Genomic DNA, 21661 nt, shown 5'->3' with positions numbered 1-21661 from the left:
TGGTGCCATGCCATATACTAGTATACATAGCCATGTTTTCATCAAAGAGCAAACGAAATGAAGAGGGAGATTTTTGTGTTCTTGAGGCAATACTTATTATACTCTTGGTACATTAAAACAAAAATCTTTGACCCTCTGCACATACTCGGTGATTTGCATAGTTTGTATTTCATCATACACAACCCACACTTGCACAGACAATCAGGATAATTGAGCACCTGGATAGTTGGAGTTTGCCAAGATAATAATGGAGTAATGTACTTACGTTCACATGTGGGTTTGGTGCTGGACCACATCCTGTTGGCCATACACACTCCAGTAAGAGAACGATTTGGATGGTTCTGCATGTCATAGCCCAGTCTGCAGGTGTACGTAACTGTATCCTCGTACTTCAACCCAGTCCCTGTGTAGTTACCATTAATAGGTGCACCAGGGTCAGGACAGCTTATACCTGTAGACCATGTACCAATAGAGTCAACCAATAAAATGTCTATATTTTAAAGTTTGATAGAGTTTTACAAAGGAAAACGTCTGAAGAAAAGAATGTCTGCCACCACCAGGAATCAAAAAAGGGAGCCTCGATTTTGGCCAGCAATGCTCTAAATGATAATGTTTTTCTAACTGTTACATGCTAAATACGTGATAAGCGGCTATGATACATCATCATGATCATGTTTTCTTTTCTTTCTTAGCAGTGAGGAACAAGGCTGAAGGCAACTTGACAAACTAAAACATGATTTAGTTAATGTTGCTGCTACTTGAAGTAGAGAAAGAAAAGGGACATATGGATATGGGTTACGAGTAACTGTCCACCACTGTAACTAGATACTATATACAGTCAGAAAGTACAACAACTAGGTACAAAACTGACAGAGTACTGAGGCATTCGATGACCTGACACCTAGCTCCTACATACGCATCTCCGAAGCGCTAACCAACACTCAACAGCCTTCCAACTCAGAAGGTTTTAGGATAAGGGGAGACCAACGCGGTTTTGTGCAATTCGTTTTCACAAAGCTCCCCCTTCTGTACTTATCTTTGATATTTCTGAGCCGCCCCAAGTTGGGTGGTGTGCTGCTTCGAATTGTAGTAAGACTGCTTTGTCAAGTATCTTACTGGTCTCGTCACCGTCCAGTAACAATCAACATTCTTTGTTAGTATGACAATAAGTAGGACGAGCTGAAGCGACATGTGGACTACTTTATTAACAATGTAAGCGATGGAGACGATGCAAGAAACAACCTAAAGGGTAAGGAAAAATACATGTAAGAAGAAAAAGGGCAATGGAAAAAAAAGAGATGATTCGAACAAGTTTTCGTACAACACTCTTCAGGAATCACCGTTGTACTAAAGAACAAAATGAGAACAAAGGAAATAATATAGCAATCAAGGTAGGGTGACACGATACAATGACAGCACTAGAATATCGAGGTGCGATTTCTCACAAAAGTGTGCAGAAAACAAGGGTATACAAGTAAGAACTAAGCGTGACAAGTGTGTATCAGCAACAAAAAACAAAAACAAAAAAAAAGTGAGAACGAATGATAATAATAACAATCATAAACAAGAAGGTGACAAAACACATTTAGGCACAAGTGGCAACAACGTTGCCACACTACACAACAGAACATTATTTGAACAATTTTAGGGTAATAACACTATCTTTCTGGACACACAAATTCGGCTTATGAATGCGCTGACAAACAGCTTCCAAAACTTGTAACTGCAAAAGATAACCATGACGAGCACGGCACAAAACAGAAAAACAGGAATCAGAATAAGTATGACAACAGTCAGTACTAGAAACCAAATGATTGTATACTGAAGACTTGTTATTACGAGACGGACGCACACAATCTCGACTCACGCGCACACCCTCACACTCCCTCTCACCCTCACTCAGCTCACCTTCTCCCTCACTGTCCGAATCAGAACCTGCTCCGTCATCCACCGCGGTTTGACTCTCCTCCTCACTTGCATCGTCCTGCGTCTCACCTTCACCACCCACGCCAACCCTGAATGCCGTTGCCTTCACGTCAGTCGTCGTCCTTTCCGATTGTTTCCTTTGTATTTTTACCGTGAATTCATAGGTCCGGTTGTAATCTGCTGTAGATCTCCGTGGTCTGTCATTTGCTGCTTTGTTTTGTGGATTAGTTGTTGTTGTTGTTGTTGGATGTGAACCTGGTGTTGTTGTTGGATGTGAAGCTGGTGTTGTTTTTGCCGCCATGGTTGTTGGTCTTTCTGTTGAATCCAGCTCTGGTTCCGGTGGGACAAATCGACCGCCGCGGGTGCTCCCCACCAACACAGACCTCGAAGGAGGAGGGTCAGGGGGAGGCAGAGGTGCTGTCACCACTCGAGGCACAGCCCCATGCAAAGCACCCAGAGGCACAGACTTAGGCACACCCGAGGGCTGCACCAGTGGCGGTTCCGCACGCACCTCCAAAGAGCTGCCAAGCTCCAGCCCGTCCAACACAGATGTCAGAGGGGGAGCGGCAGACAGCGGCAGGGAACTATCCTGCCGTCTAGGTGATGGGTTTTTCCTAGGCCTCCCGCGTTTGGGCCTCTCAGATTGCGCACTGGGTGGAAGGATGTGAAGTGGAGTGTGTTGTTTGATACGTGCGTTCAGGTGCTGAACAGTCCTACCAACATACCGACTAGCACAATGTCGGCATTCGAAGTTGTAGATAACATGACTGAGGTGGAGGGTTGGTAGGACGTCCTTCCGCACCGTGAACGCACGCATTGTTGTGAAGACTGGCACAAAATGTACTGCATAATAAGTACGACGGACGATAGACTTGACTGCGTGACACACTTTGATCGATTCCTGCCCCTTCCATGGCAAACATAGATAGACGGGACAGCGAGGTGGACCAATCAGCACCGATTTCGGTTTCTGCTCCATGGACAGAAACTTACGCAACAAGAATTCCGGGTAGCCATTCTTCAAGAAAACAGATCGAAGGAAATCGAGCTCGGCCTGCAGCTTACTGGGCGAACAAATACGTTTCGCACGGTCCACGAGGTTACGAACTAAGTTGACCTTGTATTGAAACGAACAATATGAATCGAAGGCAATGTACTGACCGGTGAACGTAGGCTCGATTTCCTTCGATCTGTTTTCTTGAAGAATGGCTACCCGGAATTCTTGTTGCGTAAGTTTCTGTCCATGGAGCAGAAACCGAAATCGGTGCTGATTGGTCCACCTCGCTGTCCCGTCTATCTATGTTTGCCATGGAAGGGGCAGGAATCGATCAAAGTGTGTCACGCAGTCAAGTCTATCGTCCGTCGTACTTATTATGCAGTACATTTTGTGCCAGTCTTCACAACAATGCGTGCGTTCACGGTGCGGAAGGACGTCCTACCAACCCTCCACCTCAGTCATGTTATCTACAACTTCGAATGCCGACATTGTGCTAGTCGGTATGTTGGTAGGACTGTTCAGCACCTGAACGCACGTATCAAACAACACACTCCACTTCACATCCTTCCACCCAGTGCGCAATCTGAGAGGCCCAAACGCGGGAGGCCTAGGAAAAACCCATCACCTAGACGGCAGGATAGTTCCCTGCCGCTGTCTGCCGCTCCCCCTCTGACATCTGTGTTGGACGGGCTGGAGCTTGGCAGCTCTTTGGAGGTGCGTGCGGAACCGCCACTGGTGCAGCCCTCGGGTGTGCCTAAGTCTGTGCCTCTGGGTGCTTTGCATGGGGCTGTGCCTCGAGTGGTGACAGCACCTCTGCCTCCCCCTGACCCTCCTCCTTCGAGGTCTGTGTTGGTGGGGAGCACCCGCGGCGGTCGATTTGTCCCACCGGAACCAGAGCTGGATTCAACAGAAAGACCAACAACCATGGCGGCAACAACAACACCAGCTTCACATCCAACAACAACACCAGGTTCACATCCAACAACAACAACAACAACAACTAATCCACAAAACAAAGCAGCAAATGACAGACCACGGAGATCTACAGCAGATTACAACCGGACCTATGAATTCACGGTAAAAATACAAAGGAAACAATCGGAAAGGACGACGACTGACGTGAAGGCAACGGCATTCAGGGTTGGCGTGGGTGGTGAAGGTGAGACGCAGGACGATGCAAGTGAGGAGGAGAGTCAAACCGCGGTGGATGACGGAGCAGGTTCTGATTCGGACAGTGAGGGAGAAGGTGAGCTGAGTGAGGGTGAGAGGGAGTGTGAGGGTGTGCGCGTGAGTCGAGATTGTGTGCGTCCGTCTCGTAATAACAAGTCTTCAGTATACATTCATTTGGTTTCTAGTACTGACTGTTGTCATACTTATTCTGATTCCTGTTTTTCTGTTTTGTGCCGTGCTCGTCATGGTTATCTTTTGCAGTTACAAGTTTTGGAAGCTGTTTGTCAGCGCATTCATAAGCCGAATTTGTGTGTCCAGAAAGATAGTGTTATTACCCTAAAATTGTTCAAATAATGTTCTGTTGTGTAGTGTGGCAACGTTGTTGCCACTTGTGCCTAAATGTGTTTTGTCACCTTCTTGTTTATGATTGTTAATATTATCATTCGTTCTCACTTTTTTTTTGTTTTTGTTTTTTGTTGCTGATACACACTTGTCACGCTTAGTTCTTACTTGTATACCCTTGTTTTCTGCACACTTTTGTGAGAAATCGCACCTCGATATTCTAGTGCTGTCATTGTATCGTGTCACCCTACCTTGATTGCTATATTATTCCCGTAGCTATGCAGAAGACGTTACTTCAGTAACGTCTGGCGCTAGCCAGGGTCCACACAGCTTTAATTTGGTGTTTGTTTGTGTGTTTGTTTGTTTGTGTCACGCCTGGAGCTATCCCGTATCTGTCCCGTATCTGTCCCGTATCTGTGACTACAAAGGCTCTACAGGATTGTGCATAACAGCTGTCCACAATATTTGCGGGCTCCTGTATCTGTCCAGTACCGTACCAATATTCGTCGTATTATGTATACGACTCCCTGATGTAGAGGGAGATTTGGAAAGAAATAGGGAGACGAGGAGGAAATTAAATTAGAATAGACGCCGAATAGGTGATAGGATGCGTCAGCATAAACATACTTTGGAAGAGAGATCCCGTTGGTCCCAGAAAACGTCAGGACAGACATCCCGTCGACTCCAGAACGCCCGTGATGAGCAGAGTCAGCGCCGGTCCCAGGAAACGTCAGGACAGACATCCTGTCAACTCCAGAACGCCCGTGATCGGCAGAGTCAACGCCGGTCCCGTAGCTATGCAGAAGACGTTACTTCAGTAACTCATTGAAACGTTTTTGCAATACAATGATGTAGCTAATCAAAGGAAAAAACATATCCATCAGTTCTAACAACATGCACGATGAGCTGGGCAACAAAGCATAGCGTAGGGCCCTGAGCTTGCAAGCTCTCTCGTTTCCTTTGTTCTCATTTTGTTCTTTAGTACAACGGTGATTCCTGAAGAGTGTTGTACGAAAACTTGTTCGAATCATCTCTTTTTTTCCATTGCCCTTTTTCTTCTTACATGTATTTTTCCTTACCCTTTAGGTTGTTTCTTGCATCGTCTCCATCGCTTACATTGTTAATAAAGTAGTCCACATGTCGCTTCAGCTCGTCCTACTTATTGTCATATTAAAATTATTGTCTCCTCGTCGAATTTTTAAATACTTCAGGTCGAGATATAGCCAGACTCAGATAGATATTCTGAACCATGCGCTGAAGTCACGATTTCATTATCGTAGTGTTGCATTTAACGTAGTGTTCCTTAGACGTTGTCTGGACAATGGTGTTTGTCCAGGTGGTGTAGAGAACCGTGTCCGCAGGACCAAAGCTTACCACACGTTAAACATCGAACGCGTATTCATGAAAGACGAGATTGCCCGGTCCTGCGACACTTTGTCAAAGTCACGTTCGCGGTTTAGGTATTTGTATGATCGTGCACGCTGCCTTCTCTCCTCTCACGACTTCTTGAGATTCTCTATGCTCCTTTCGGAAAATGACCAGAAACAACGTATCCATCTAATCACAAAACATGACAAGACCTACAATTGGCTAAGACAGAAACGATATGGACATGTCACCATCGATCCTGATACCACCATAATTAACATGACATCACTAGAGTTGACCACTCTTCAGAAAGAGCTCCTCTGTCGTGGAACCGATTTCGGGATTCCACCAAAATCAAACAAGAAGGAAGTAATCATGACCGAGTTTGAGCTCTTTTACCGCAAGTTATTACGTTTCAGACCGGTGTCCGAGTCACAACAGTCCATTTGCGCCGCAAAGATCCGGGCAGAGGCCGAGGAACACGCTGATGCATTACCGGATAGAAGAACGTTTTCATTGAAACGCGAACATCTCAAAGCCCTGCATGAGCTACGTAATAACAAAGACATTATTGTCACGCGCCCTGATAAGGGTCGTGCAACTGTTTTAATGAATAAAACTGACTACATCGAGAAGATGTCCGTTATCCTAAATGACACATCAAAGTTCCGTACACTTGGTCCGGTCAAGACCTGTGATCGAACTGAAAAAGTAGAAAAGGATCTTGTAACTTACCTTAATAAGCTAAAGAATGAAGAACAAATATCAAAACATGAATTCGATGCATCAAACCGACTGGTACCCTTCGTCCTAGACTCTATGGCCTTCCTAAAATTCATAAACCTACATGCCCTGTTAGACCAATAGTATCCATGACCGCCTCCCCTCAATACTCTATCTCGAAATGGCTGTGCATCTACCTACAGCCTGTTCAAGATTACTATTGCAAACGCACTGTGAAGGATAGCTTCGACTTTGTTGCGAGGCTTCGTGATAGTCCGGTCCCTCTCAATGCACACATGTGTTCCTTCGATGTTGTAAGTCTCTTTACGAATGTTCCTATTGATGAGACTGTTGACATCTGTATGGATGTATTGTACCGTAACGATGATGTTGATACTCCATGGGTATCGGAAGCGGCGTTTCGTCATTTGATGCTGTCAGTTACAACTGGTGTCGAATTTTCGTTCAACGATGTGATGTACAAGCAAGTAGATGGTGTGGCGATGGGATCTCCTCTTGGTCCCGTCCTCGCCAATATATTCGTTGGTTATTGTGAGTGCAAGATTGATGAGTCGCTTTGGCCCGCGTTCTACGTGCGTTTTGTTGACGATTCGTTCACGCATTTTGACAGTGTTGAGAGCAGTGAATTGTTTCTCGATGTGCTCAACAACCTACATCCTTCCCTCCGCTTTACTTGTGAGCACGAGCAGTCTAGTAAGTTGTCATTTCTAGACGTGCTTGTAGAGAAGACTGGCTGTGAAATGTTGACTTCTGTGTATCGTAAGCCTACGTTCACCGGTCAGTACATTGCCTTCGATTCATATTGTTCGTTTCAATACAAGGTCAACTTAGTTCGTAACCTCGTGGACCGTGCGAAACGTATTTGTTCGCCCAGTAAGCTGCAGGCCGAGCTCGATTTCCTTCGATCTGTTTTCTTGAAGAATGGCTACCCGGAATTCTTGTTGCGTAAGTTTCTGTCCATGGAGCAGAAACCGAAATCGGTGCTGATTGGTCCACCTCGCTGTCCCGTCTATCTATGTTTGCCATGGAAGGGGCAGGAATCGATCAAAGTGTGTCACGCAGTCAAGTCTATCGTCCGTCGTACTTATTATGCAGTACATTTTGTGCCAGTCTTCACAACAATGCGTGCGTTCACGGTGCGGAAGGACGTCCTACCAACCCTCCACCTCAGTCATGTTATCTACAACTTCGAATGCCGACATTGTGCTAGTCGGTATGTTGGTAGGACTGTTCAGCACCTGAACGCACGTATCAAACAACACACTCCACTTCACATCCTTCCACCCAGTGCGCAATCTGAGAGGCCCAAACGCGGGAGGCCTAGGAAAAACCCATCACCTAGACGGCAGGATAGTTCCCTGCCGCTGTCTGCCGCTCCCCCTCTGACATCTGTGTTGGACGGGCTGGAGCTTGGCAGCTCTTTGGAGGTGCGTGCGGAACCGCCACTGGTGCAGCCCTCGGGTGTGCCTAAGTCTGTGCCTCTGGGTGCTTTGCATGGGGCTGTGCCTCGAGTGGTGACAGCACCTCTGCCTCCCCCTGACCCTCCTCCTTCGAGGTCTGTGTTGGTGGGGAGCACCCGCGGCGGTCGATTTGTCCCACCGGAACCAGAGCTGGATTCAACAGAAAGACCAACAACCATGGCGGCAACAACAACACCAGCTTCACATCCAACAACAACACCAGGTTCACATCCAACAACAACAACAACAACAACTAATCCACAAAACAAAGCAGCAAATGACAGACCACGGAGATCTACAGCAGATTACAACCGGACCTATGAATTCACGGTAAAAATACAAAGGAAACAATCGGAAAGGACGACGACTGACGTGAAGGCAACGGCATTCAGGGTTGGCGTAGGTGGTGAAGGTGAGACGCAGGACGATGCAAGTGAGGAGGAGAGTCAAACCGCGGTGGATGACGGAGCAGGTTCTGATTCGGACAGTGAGGGAGAAGGTGAGCTGAGTGAGGGTGAGAGGGAGTGTGAGGGTGTGCGCGTGAGTCGAGATTGTGTGCGTCCGTCTCGTAATAACAAGTCTTCAGTATACAATCATTTGGTTTCTAGTACTGACTGTTGTCATACTTATTCTGATTCCTGTTTTTCTGTTTTGTGCCGTGCTCGTCATGGTTATCTTTTGCAGTTACAAGTTTTGGAAGCTGTTTGTCAGCGCATTCATAAGCCGAATTTGTGTGTCCAGAAAGATAGTGTTATTACCCTAAAATTGTTCAAATAATGTTCTGTTGTGTAGTGTGGCAACGTTGTTGCCACTTGTGCCTAAATGTGTTTTGTCACCTTCTTGTTTATGATTGTTATTATTATCATTCGTTCTCACTTTTTTTTTGTTTTTGTTTTTTGTTGCTGATACACACTTGTCACGCTTAGTTCTTACTTGTATACCCTTGTTTTCTGCACACTTTTGTGAGAAATCGCACCTCGATATTCTAGTGCTGTCATTGTATCGTGTCACCCTACCTTGATTGCTATATTATTTCCTTTGTTCTCATTTTGTTCTTTAGTACAACGGTGATTCCTGAAGAGTGTTGTACGAAAACTTGTTCGAATCATCTCTTTTTTTCCATTGCCCTTTTTCTTCTTACATGTATTTTTCCTTACCCTTTAGGTTGTTTCTTGCATCGTCTCCATCGCTTACATTGTTAATAAAGTAGTCCACATGTCGCTTCAGCTCGTCCTATTCTTTGTTAGCTTGGGACTTTTAGCTTGTAGTCATTTTCGTTGCGCTTTCCTTCAAGGCTGTTGGCTTGCGCTTCGGACATGTGTCGGAGCTAGGTGTCAGGTCGTCAAATGTCACAGTACTCTGTCAGTTTTGTGCCTACTAGTAGTTGTTGTTCTTTCTGACTGTATATAATATCTACAGTCATGGCCAAAGACATACAACCCACATGCCGAAAGCAGCGCCAAGGCTCATGTGGCCGCTGCGGCCCTCGGATCAGTTTAGGGAACATGCATGATGTCATTGAAGTGGAAACGCGGCGCTACTTTTGACTCGCGGGTCAGATTTCCTTGGCCACGCTTTTAGTTACAGGGGTGGACAGTTACTTAACTCGTATCCATATGTTCCTTTCCTTTCACAATTCATTATTGACTAAACATCTGAGTTTCATATTGCACACCTACTTCAAGTAAGCAAGAAAAGTATTTGTATACGTACGTGTGCAGGTTGGTGTGTTCTTGCTCCATGTACTATCTGCTCGACATGCCGCATTGGTATTCCCTGTGAATCCTGTATCACACACCCATCTAACAATGTCATCATATTGGAAAGGACCTTTCCAGAGACTCTGTCCTAGCCGTTCTACATAATACTGTCCAGATGTTGGTGTTCCTGGAATGGGACATTGGCGGGCTGCAATCAAAGAAAAGATCAAATTACAGTTCATTGGGTTCAGGTCACATGGATCTACTCTCCTTTTTTCTCCTTTGACTACCATAGCTGCGATGTACAAATTCTTTTTCCTTTGATCTAGCTTCGTATCATAGCATCATTGAGTCTAATGCCCGCGAAACACTTCCATCATGAAAAACTCCGCCGTGGGCCGGGGGGCATCTACTTGTACACTCTTGGTTATGTACTCTTGATAACAGCACTTACGTAGACAGGTAGGCTTGCCTTGAGACCATTGTCCAGTTCCTGTACATGTCACTTTGAGTACGCCACTTGGTATGTTCTGCATCTTAAAACCTGTGTTGCACGTGTATCTTGTAATCTTTCCATAATCAAATCCGTTAGATGTAACCTGGCCATTGGCAAGTTGACCAGGATCTCCACATGTTATCCCTGTTTGAAACACATGTTGTAGAATAACCCCACAGCAGTGTTAACCCTTTAAGAGCCACAGGAAAATTTCAAAATTCTGCAATTTTTCGTGTTCCTTGGATCATAGCTTCAGTTCTACTCACTCAATCCTCACAATCTAGGGCTTCCTGGAAAGGTCTTTGCAAGAGGAAGAAAATGAGGTTGATCATGATAGCCAGCACACCGTCTATCCAGCGCTAGATCGCAGCGACAGTACGAAAAATGCCCCAAATGCGTCCAATTGCGTCCCGCTCCAGATATTTCATTTTACTCGATTGTGGAGTTCCAATTTTTTCGCTGTGTACTCTTGACAATATCAACAGTGAAACCCGTGCAAATTTGAGTAAACCAGCGTGACGAAAAGTCTCAAAATTCTCAATACTAAAGTCGCACTGCGCGCTTTTGAAATTGCCGCGATCGCGGCTCAACTTACTAGTGATTTATCTCATGAACCGTTGCTCGCAGCGCTTCGCGGATTGTTTCTTCCGACAGGTGAGAGTTTTCTCTTCGCCCTGGATATTTCGATCACTGGATTTAAGCGAGATTGGACTGAGTTACGATCTTTTGAAGTTTTGCATTTGAATGCGTCGTTTACGACGCATTCAAGTATGGGGCGGCTCTTAAAGGGTTAAAAAATTGTGATGAACAAAACAGGACTATAATCTATAACATATGTGAGCATGAGTGGGTGGGTGTTTATGTGTGTGTGCGATGTTTATTGTGTGTTAAAGTAAGTGTGTGCATGTGTGTGTGTGTGTGTGTGTGTATGTGTGTGTGTGTGTGTATGTGAGTGTGTGTGTGTGTATGTGTGTGTGCGTGTATGTGAGTGTGTGTGTGTGTGTTTGTGCACGCTTGTATGCATGTGTGTGCACAAATGTGTGTGCAGGTGCATGTGTGTGTGTGTGTGTGTGTGTGTATGTGTCTTTGTGCAACAGTTCCGGATCACCTAGTCATGGCTAGCCGGGTTTTATTAAGGGGGCAGCCTACCCATAAATTTCATATGGCATTCAATTGACCGTGACTTTGGTGTTTCTCAATGGATTTGAGTGAAATTTTGACCACACACTCCTGCCACTATGCTGGCCCTCAGGACATGATTTACAAGTTCTTGCGCCTCACTGACAAGCTTTCCAGGCCGGAAAAACTCAAATTTCCGGCATAGTGCCACGGTGTGCGAGCCACCCAGGAGCCAAACAAATGCATTTACAATTTTTTCACATTTTCGTGCCCATTCTGTCTGTGCGCGGGACCCAAACCTAAAACAAGTCCAGAAGCAGCCATGGGTGGTGGGGTAGGGCCCCTCAACGTGGCCCTGCAATCTGTCACAACGGAACGAGTGGGCGTTCTCTCACAGACTCCCACAGACCCAAGTCAATTCTTGAATTTTTTTAGGTTTAGCACGTGCTACGAGGTCGTACCTTTGATACAACATCCAGCGCTGGGACCTCCACAGCAAGCCATTTCCACAGCGCTGCACACCTAATCCAGGATACCCTCAGAAACCGGCAAAGACTACCACTCACGTTCCACTACTGCCTAGTACTGAATCCTACCTGACTTCTTGACACGACTCAAACTTGCCAAAGTCACTAAATCAACGTTAACTACAATAATCAAGCCACATATCTGCAACGTCACGAGGGTGCTGGCAAAAGTCGTGCAGCCCAATACGTGGTTTTTTAACGTGATTTTTTGGACTTGGAGCAAAATTCTGCACACTTTCGCGTGTTTCCATGATACGACAAGTTGCGCACGGTCTGCTCACATTCAAATACAGTGCTGCCAACAAATGACAGCGTGCAACAAAAAAATCTTTCCTTGCAAGGGCACATTTTCGGCCATAACTCTTGAACGGCTGGTCAGAGCGGGACACAATTTTCAGAGAATTTGCAGGTATTCATGCTCTTTCAACTGACGTGGCACTCGATATGAATTTACAGATTCGATATTTCAGCGAATTTTTTGGTAGTCTGCCACCTTAAGCAGGGTACATTACTCCACCCTCACATCCCTAAGGACTCTTGTGTATGTATGCACGTGTGTGTGTGTGTGTGTGTGTGAGAGAGAGAGAGTGTGTGCGCATGCATGTGCTCACATGTGTGTATGCCGGATTCCTGCTGCTGTGTACTTGCCAATGTATGTGTGTCTGCTCCTAAACTTTCCTTCCCATTTTGCACGCTGTGTGACTGTGCCGTCACCCATATTTTCTCATTTGCTCTGTAGTGCTCCTATTCATTTTGTTTTCATTTAGTATTGATAAGTTTGGCGCGCATGAGCAGTGTGGATGCTGAGACCCTTGGTCGGTTTATCTGCTCTTGCTCCGCCTCCACTGCTTCGGCTGCCATCGCTATGTGCATCTCTGTGCTTTTTTTCCGGTGTTTGCACAATGATGATTTGTGGCTTTCTGGTAAAAACACAAAAACAAAAAAACACATACTTTGGCAGCCTGGGCGGTTGTTACTCCATGTTTGATTAGCCTGACACACAGCAGTAGTAGGTTGAGTAGTAGAATAGCCGATATCACATGTCCATGTGACAGTGTCGTTGTACAGGTAGGGTGTCAGACTGGCACGCCGTATTCCCTTTTGAACAGAGAAGCCGCCAAATGTAGGACTGACTGGATCAGGACATGTCCGGGCTGTTCCATAGAGAAGCACAGAAAAACACGAGGTGCATTAAAAACTGCATCCAGGTTGCTGCACCGTTCTGGGGGAAGTGATGAGTTTGTCTGTACAGGTGACTTTTTGGAATGAGGAATAACACAGTTATGGTGGAAAAATGCGATTCGATACCCGGAAACTAATGCCTAAGTCTTAGATTATGGATTGTGATGAATTAAAAAAGCATGGTTGCAAGTTGATTAGTACTGATCATAGGGTATGCCTCTGCTAATGAGTAGCACCTCTGCTTAACACATAATATACAAGTCCGTATTTGGACTGTGCCACATATCTGGAAGGTCTTGGGATAAAAAATCCATCAAACTGTACCTAATACAAAATGATTTTTGTACTTACATAAACAAGTGGGTTTATTATGAGACCACCTTTTGTTGGCCATGCATTGTGCAGTAGCAACACCACTTCTAGAACCCAGCATGTAGAAGCCTGTATGACATCGGTATGTTACTGTACTACCAAATTGTTGGCCTGTCGATGTGCTATCTCCATTGACAAGCTGCCCTTGGTCTTGACAACTTATACCTGTACACCAATAATTATCGTAAAATCAAAAAAGAGAGATCGAGAAAGAAAGAAAAGATAGATAGATGGATAGATGGATGGATGGATGGATGAATGGATGGATGAATGGATGGATAGATTGATGCAAGAATGGACTCGGATGGAAAGCCAAGGGTAAATTTATAGTAAAGAAAAAAGGACCAAGAAACTACAAGTTACGCTATAATGTCCACTAACACCACCAGTTACAAAACAATCAGCTCAAGCGATAACATTGCACCACACTGACCGACGGTACTGACGTTCTACAACTAACTGACTAACAGCTCTAGCACATCTAGGATGCGCACTCCAACAGCCTTCCAACTTGGAAGGTTCTAAGTTATAGAAATAACACGAGGAGGGCAAGGTGAGCGCAACCAAGACAAGCACGAGCTGAAAGTCTCAGCTGTGAAGGATGTTGGCGGATGTACATGCATGTCGAAGACGGTACTGGCAAGACCACTGGACAATACGGTCAAACCACGATTCAAGGACGCAAAGCAAGATTCCACAAAAGTTGTGTGGCTCAAAGATGCGAAGATTAATAAAAGGGGAAGCTAGGCAAACACGAATCATGCAAAACTGAATGCCTCTGTAAAACAGCACTGTACTTCGACCATGACAATTTAGATGGATATTAGATAGATACAAAGGAGTAATTTTGGCAATTGCCGGCAAAGTCCAGAGCGTTTCACACGGAAAAGAGAAATAGGTCCAGTTTGGAATTGTCGTGACTCAAAGTTTCATGCCTGGCATGGTAAGTCTCTCTGTTCGTGCTAGCCAAAAATATGATCAATGCATATGTTGTGCTACATCCAAGTGACCATACAGAGAAAATCGTCCCGCACTGAATCAAGAATGCAGAGGTGAAAGTTGGCGTCATTGATGGTCCTTTATGTGCTTGGCAAGCTAGCGTTCTCCTATTTTCAGTCTGCCTAGGAGATCTTTTTTGCCGTTCTTTTATTATATCCTTTCATTGAGTAGTCACTTCAGGGTCAGATTTCCTTGGCCACGATTGTAGTTACAGTGGTGGACAGTTACTTAACTCGTATCCATATGTTCCTTTCCTTTCACAATTATTATTGACTAAACATCTGAGTTTCATATTGCACACCTACTTCAAGTAAGCAAGAAAAGTATTTGTATACGTACGTGTGCAGGTTGGTGTGTTCTTGCTCCATGTACTATCTGCTCGACATACAGCATTGGTATTCCCTGTGAATCCTGTATCACACACCCATCTAACAATGTCAGCATATTGGAAAGGACCTTTCCAGAGACTCTGTCCTAGCCGTTCTACATAATACTGTCCAGATGTTGGTGTTCCTGGAATGGGACATTGGCGGGCTGCAATCAAAGAAAAGATCAAATTACAGTTCATTGGGTTCAGATCACATGGATCTGCGCTCCTTTTTCTCCTTCGACTACCATAGCTGCGATGCACAAATTCTTTTTCCTTTGATCTAGCTTCGTATCATAGCATCATTGAGTCTAATGCCTGCGAAACACTTCCATCATGAAAAACTCCGCCGTGGGCCGGGGGGCATCGACTTGTACACTCTTGGTTATGTACTCTTGATAACAGCACTTACGTAGACAGGTAGGTTTGGGTTGAGACCATTGTCCAGTTCCTGTACATGTCACTGTGAGTACACCACTTGCTATGTTCTGCATCTTAAAACCTGTGTTACAGGTGTATCTTCTCATCTTTCCATAATCAATTCCGTTAGTTGTAGCCTGGCCATTTTCAGGTCGACCAGGATTTCCACATGTTATTCCTGTTTGAAACACATGTTGTAGAATAACCCCATATCAGTGTTAAAAAATTGTGATGAACAAAACAGGACTATAATCTATAACATATGTGAGCGTGTGTGGGTGGGTGTTTATGTGTGTGTGTGCGATGTTTATTGTGTGTTAAAGTAAGTGTGTGCATATGTGTGTGTGTGTGTATGTGTGTGTCTCTCTCGAAGCCGGATGTGGGACGAACACATCACCAACGAAGAGCTGATGGTGCGCTGGGGAGACTCCGAGACGATTAAAGACAAAATTGCACATCGGCGGTTGGAGTGGTTGGGGCATGTGGCGCGGATGCCGGACAACCGCATCCCAAAACAGGTACTGTTTGGCTCCTTCTTGCAGCGTCGCCCAGCACATGGCCCACGCCGCAGATGGAAGGACTGTGCTGTCCGGGATCTACGTGCCCGTGGCGTGGAGGCATCATGGTATGATGTTGCATGTGAGTCTCGCGCGGAGTGGCGCAGCACCTACCAAGAGCCTGACAATGTGCCTGAGCCTCCGCCCCGAGTGGTATGTACGGTATGCGGACGGGATTTTGCACGGAAAGGAGACATGGCTCGGCATAAGTGTCTGGAGGAGCGTGCGCGGCCTGTGTCTGAGCAGCGGGGCGCCAGTCAGTGCGGGCGGTGTGGGCGGTGGCTGAGAAGCCGCGGTGGCTTGGTCCGGCATGTGTGTGCCTCAACGGTGGATGCCGCAGTGCCACCTGGAACTACCGGAACGTCGGCACCGGCGGAGGGATGTTGTGCCGCGCATTGTGACAGGTGTGGTCGCTGCTTTCGCGGTGTCCGGGGACGGGGAAGGCATCGCTGTTCAAGGGTGGTGCATAGACCAACAGCAGAGGAGCGCTCAGCCTTCCAGCACGTGTGCATATGCGGCAAGCGGATGCGACTACCCGTGCACCTGGAGCGTCATCGAGCGTCGTGTCCTCTCTCTCTCTCTTCTCAAGTTTCCCAGTGATGGGATCACGTGACCCTTTTGCGGCAGTGACTCTACAGGACAGGACAGGACAGGTATGTGTGTGTGTGTATGTGAGTGTGTGTGTGTGTGTGTATGTGTGTGTGTGTGTGCATGTGAGTGTGTGTGTGTGTGTTTGTGCACGCGTGTGTGCATGTGTGTGCACGAATGTGTGTGCAGGTGCATGTGTGTGTGTGTGTGTGTGTGTGTGTGTGTGTGTGTGTGTGTGTGTGTGTGTGTGTGTGTGTGTGTGTGTGTGTGTGTGTGTGTGTGTGTGTGTGTGTGCAAGCTGTTGAATGGTGTAATCCCAGCACAAGTTGCTATGTCTAACATAGCTGTTCGCTATCATCGCTTCCGCGATGGGCAGGTCTGAGGTCTGAGGTGTGTGTGTGTGTGTGTGTGTGTGTGTGTGTGTGTGTGTATGTGTCTTTGTGCAACAGTTCCGGATCACCTAGTCATGGCTAGCCGGGTTTTATTATGGGGGCAGCCTACCCATAAATTTCATATGGCATTCAATTGACCGTGACTTTGGTGTTTCTCAATGGATTTGAGTGAAAATTTGACCACACACTCCTGCCACTATGCTGGCCCTCAGGACATGATTTACAAGTTCTTGCGCCTCACTGACAGGCTTTCCAGGCCGGAAAAACTCAAATTTCCGGCATAGTGCCACGGTGTGCGAGCCACCCAGGAGCCAAACAAATGCATTTACAATTTTTTCACATTTTCGTGCCCATTCTGTCCGTGCGCGGGACCCAAACCTAAAACAAGTCCAGAAGCAGCCATGGGTGGTGGGGTAGGGCCCCTCAACGTGGCCCTGCAATCTGTCACAACGGAACGAGTGGGCGTTCTCTCACAGACTCCCACAGACCCAAGTCAATTTTTGAATTTTTTTGGTTTAGCGCGTGCTACGAGGTCGTACCTTTGATACAACATCCAGTGCTGGGACCTCCACAGCAAGCCATTTCCACAGCGCTGCACACCAAATCCAGGATACCCTCAGAAACCGGCAAAGACTACCAGCCATTTCCACAGCGCTGCACACTAAATCCAGGATACCCTCAGAAACCGGCAAAGACTACCAGCCATTTCCACAGCGCTGCACACTAAATCCAGGATACCCTCAGAAACCGGCAAAGACTACCACGTTCCACTACTGCCTAGTACTGAATCCTACCTGACTTCTTGACATGACTCAAACTTGCCAAAGTCACTAAATCAACGTCAACTACAATAATCAAGCCACATATCTGCAACGTCACGAGGGTGCTGGCAAAAGTCGTGCAGCCCAATACGTGGTTTTTAACGTGATTTTTGGACTTCTTTGGACTTGGAGCAAAATTCTGCACACTTTCGCGTGTTTCCATGATACGACAAGTTGCGCACGGTCTGCTCACATTCAAATACAGTGCTGCCAACAAATGACAGCATGCAACAAGTTTTGTTTTTTCACGGCTGAGCGTAGCGAAAGAGTGCAAAAAACGTATTTTTCACTCACAAATATTTTCGTGCATTTGCTCTTGTTCTGCGCAACTCCGTTGAACCTGCCATCGTGGTCTTTGTTTTTCCTCGTGGTAGTTGAAGTTGCCCGCCCACCCACCCTGGTTTCATGGGAGTCGTCCGCTGTTCTTCTTGACAATCTATGCCTATGTGCGTGGCTTATGATTATGACATACACCGGTTATTACATACCATTTCTTGCTATCTCTATTCTTGGGTCTGACTGGCAGCGGGGCAGGAATTAATGAAAATAGAAAGGTTTTTTGGCCGAAAGGCGTGTTTTTCCTCTAGCCCGGTTGAGCGGTCGCGGCTAGGAATGTAGGGAGTCATTGTTTTTCAGGCGCTCCCCTGCTGCCCAGTCACCCATGCTCACCACTGGCCATGCTGTTTCACTTGATTTCACGGCCTTTTCTCCCGCTTGCTGGCGGTTCTTTGATGGATTTAGATGTTTTTCGGCTATTTATCTATTCTGTGGCTGCGAGTGTGGTTTTTTGCTTCTACTCATTTCTTGCAGGAACTGAACGGACGTCCAGCCCAATCACGGAAGTACAGCACCTCACATTGAATTTACTGGCAGTACTACTCCATGATGTAGCACTCGCAACCTAGCAGGGGAACTTTCGGGCATTTCGCAGAGATATTGTCTGCTCGGAGTGCACTGCTGATCATGTTATCCTGGCTGATGTGTGCTCGCCCGGTTGCCACCGGACCCAACCTGGCCTACTAGTGAGCATCCCAGGGCAAGTCTGGCCGGGTCTCCATAATGTTCATAGTAACTATACACTTGGCCACAGATGGTGGTCACAGTGCCCAAGACTTTGGCACACTGGCGCCATGCGCCACACTGCTCGTTTTCCTTGTCCAAATCTATGTGTGCTGCTCTCCTATCGGCCTCACTATCCTTTACATCGTGAGTGTGATTGCTCTGGTAGACCACTACCCCATGTACTGAACAGTCGCTTTGTGAGTGAAAAGTTTTGTTTTTTCACGGCTGAGCGTAGCGAAAGAGTGCAAAAAACGTATTTTTCACTCACAAATATTTTCGTGCATTTGCTCTTGTTCTGCGCAACTCCGTTGAACCTGCCATCGTGGTCTTTGTTTTTCCTCGTGGTAGTTGAAGTTGCCCGCCCACCCACCCTGGTTTCATGGGAGTCGTCCGCTGTTCTTCTTGACAATCTATGCCTATGTGTGTGGCTTATGATTATGACATACACCGGTTATTACATACCATTTCTTGCTATCTCTATTCTTGGGTCTGACTGGCAGCGGGGCAGGAATTAATGAAGTAGAAAGGTTTTTTTGGCCGAAAGGCGTGTTTTTCCTCTAGCCCGGTTGAGCGGTCGCGGCTAGGAATGTAGGGAGTCATTGTTTTTCAGGCGCTCCCCTGCTGCCCAGTCACCCATGCTCACCACTGGCCATGCTGTTTCACTTGATTTCACGGCCTTTTCTCCCGCTTGCTGGCGGTTCTTTGATGGATTTAGATGTTTTTCGGCTATTTATCTATTCTGTGGCTGCGAGTGTGGTTTTTTGCTTCTACTCATTTCTGGAAAACCACCGCGGTGGTGAGTGTGATTGCTCTGGTAGAGTGTGATTGCTCTGGTAGACCACTACCCCATGTACTGAATAGTCGCTTTGTGAGTGAAAAAAACATCTTTCCTTGCAAGGGCACATTTTCGGCCATAACTCTTGAACGGCTGGTCAGATCGGGACACAATTTTCAGAGAATTTGCAGGTATTCATGCTCTTTCAACTGACGTAGCACTCGATATGAATTTACAGATTCGATTTTTCAGCGACCTTTTTGGTAGTCTGCCACCTTAAGCAGGGTACATTACTCCACCCTTACATCCCTAAGGACTCTTGTGTAGGTATGCACGTATGTGTGTGTGTGTGTGTGTGTGTGTGTGTGTGTGTGTGTGTGTGTGTGAGAGAGAGAGAGAGAGTGAGTGTGCACATGCATGTATTCTGTGCCGTCACCATGTGTGACTGTGCCGTCACCCATATTTTCTCATTTGCTCTGTAGTGCTCCTACTGTAAATATACAAAATTTCGGCGCTGCAAAATTTCGGCACTTCACGATTTTTGACATTTCGGCGGCGATTTATTTTCGGCGTGGGGTAGAGGGCATGGTATTGCGACAGATGCTGTGAAAAATTTCATCGGCGTTTTAATTTAGGCGTTTTGGGTCGGTGCCGAATATAGCCGAAATTAAATAGCTGCCGAAAATTTGTATATTTACAGTATTCATTTTGTTTTCATTTAGTATTTTTCTGTTTGGCGCGCATGAGCAGTGTGGATGCGGAGACCCTTGGTCGGTTTATCTGCTCTTGCTCCGCCTCCACTGCTTCGGCTGCCATCGCTATGTGCATCTCTGTGCTTTTTTTCCGGTGTTTGCACAATGATGATTTGTGGCTTTCTGGTAAAAACACAAAAACAAAAAAACACATACTTTGGCAGCCTGGGCGGTTGTTACTCCATGTTTGATTAGCCTGACACACAGCAGTAGTAGGTTGAGTAGTAGAATAGCCGATATCACATGTCCATGTGACAGTGTCGTTGTACAGGTAGGGTGTCAGACTGGCACGCCGTATTCCCTTTTGAACAGAGAAGCCGCCAAATGTAGGACTGACTGGATCAGGACATGTCCGGGCTGTTCCATAGAGAAGCACAGAAAAACACGAGGTGCATTAAAAACTGCATCCAGGTTGCTGCGCCGTTCTGGGGGAAGTGATGAGTTTGTCTGTACGGGTGACTTTTTGGAATGAGGAATAACACAGTTATGGTGGAAAAATGCGATTCGATACCCGGAAACTAATGCCTAAGTCTTAGATTATGGATTGTGATGAATTAAAAAAGCATGGTTGCAAGTTGATTAGTACTGATCATAGGGTTATGCCTCTGCTAATGAGTAGCACCTCTGCTTAACACATAATATACAAATCTGTATTTGGACTGTGCCACATATCTGAAAGGTTTTGGGATAAAAAATTCTTCAAACTGTACCTAATACAAAATGATTTTTGTACTTACGTAAACAAGTGGGTTTATTATGAGACCACCTTTTGTTGGCCATGCATTGTGCAGTAACAACACCACTTCTAGAACCCAGCATGTAGAAGCCTGTATGACATCGATATGTTACTGTACTACCAAATTGTTGGCCTGTCGATGTGCTAACTCCATTGACAAGCTGTCCTTGGTCTTGACATTTTATACCTGTACACCAATAATTATCGTAAAATCAAAAAAAGAGAGATCGAGAAAGAAAGAAAAGATAGATAGATGGATGGATGGATGGATGGATGGATGGATGAATGGATGGATGAATGGATGGATGGATGGATAGATAGATGCAAGAATGGACTCGGATGGGGAGCCAAGGGTAAATTTATAGTAAAGAAAAAAGGACCAAGAAACTACAAGTTACGCTATAATGTCCACTAACACCACCAGTTACAAAACAATCAGCTCAAGCGATAACATTGCACCACACTGACCGACGGTACTGACGTTCTACAACTAACTGACTAATAGCTCTAGCACATCTGGGATGCGCACTCCAACAGCCTTCCAACTTGGAAGGTTCTAAGTTATAGAAATAACACGAGGAGGGCAAGGTGAGCGCAACCAAGACAAGCACGAGCTGAAAGGCTCAGCTGTGAAGGATGTTGGCGGATGTACATGCATGTCGATGACGGTACTGGCAAGACCACTGGACTATACGGTCAAACCACGATTCAAGGACGCAAAGCAACATTCCACCCAACTTGTGTGGCTCAAAGATGCGAAGATCAATAAAAGGGGAAGCTAGGCAAACA

At 46.1% G+C, this 21661-nt stretch overlaps 1 protein-coding gene across 1 annotated transcript in view; it reads right to left on the bottom strand.

The window, feature by feature from the left end:
• The window catches only part of LOC135810400 (CUB and sushi domain-containing protein 1-like), a 187479-nt gene that overhangs the window by 40697 nt on the left and 125121 nt on the right, over nt 1-21661 (bottom strand). The window contains exons 7-12 of the mRNA XM_065323893.1: nt 20293-20493; nt 15182-15367; nt 14742-14936; nt 13383-13568; nt 12803-13003; nt 10162-10347 (exon numbers count right to left, since the gene is read on the bottom strand). Of these exons, the coding sequence (XP_065179965.1) occupies nt 10162-10347; nt 12803-13003; nt 13383-13568; nt 14742-14936; nt 15182-15367; nt 20293-20493 (1155 nt within the window). The remainder of the gene's footprint in view (nt 1-10161; nt 10348-12802; nt 13004-13382; nt 13569-14741; nt 14937-15181; nt 15368-20292; nt 20494-21661) is intronic.

Source organism: Sycon ciliatum, chromosome 2 (genome assembly GCF_964019385.1).
Source record: "Sycon ciliatum chromosome 2, ocSycCili1.1, whole genome shotgun sequence".
NCBI classification, from domain to species: Eukaryota; Metazoa; Porifera; class Calcarea; order Leucosolenida; family Sycettidae; genus Sycon; species Sycon ciliatum.
The sequence above is the reverse complement of the archived record's forward strand: the minus strand, read 5'-3'. Positions and strand labels throughout refer to the sequence as shown.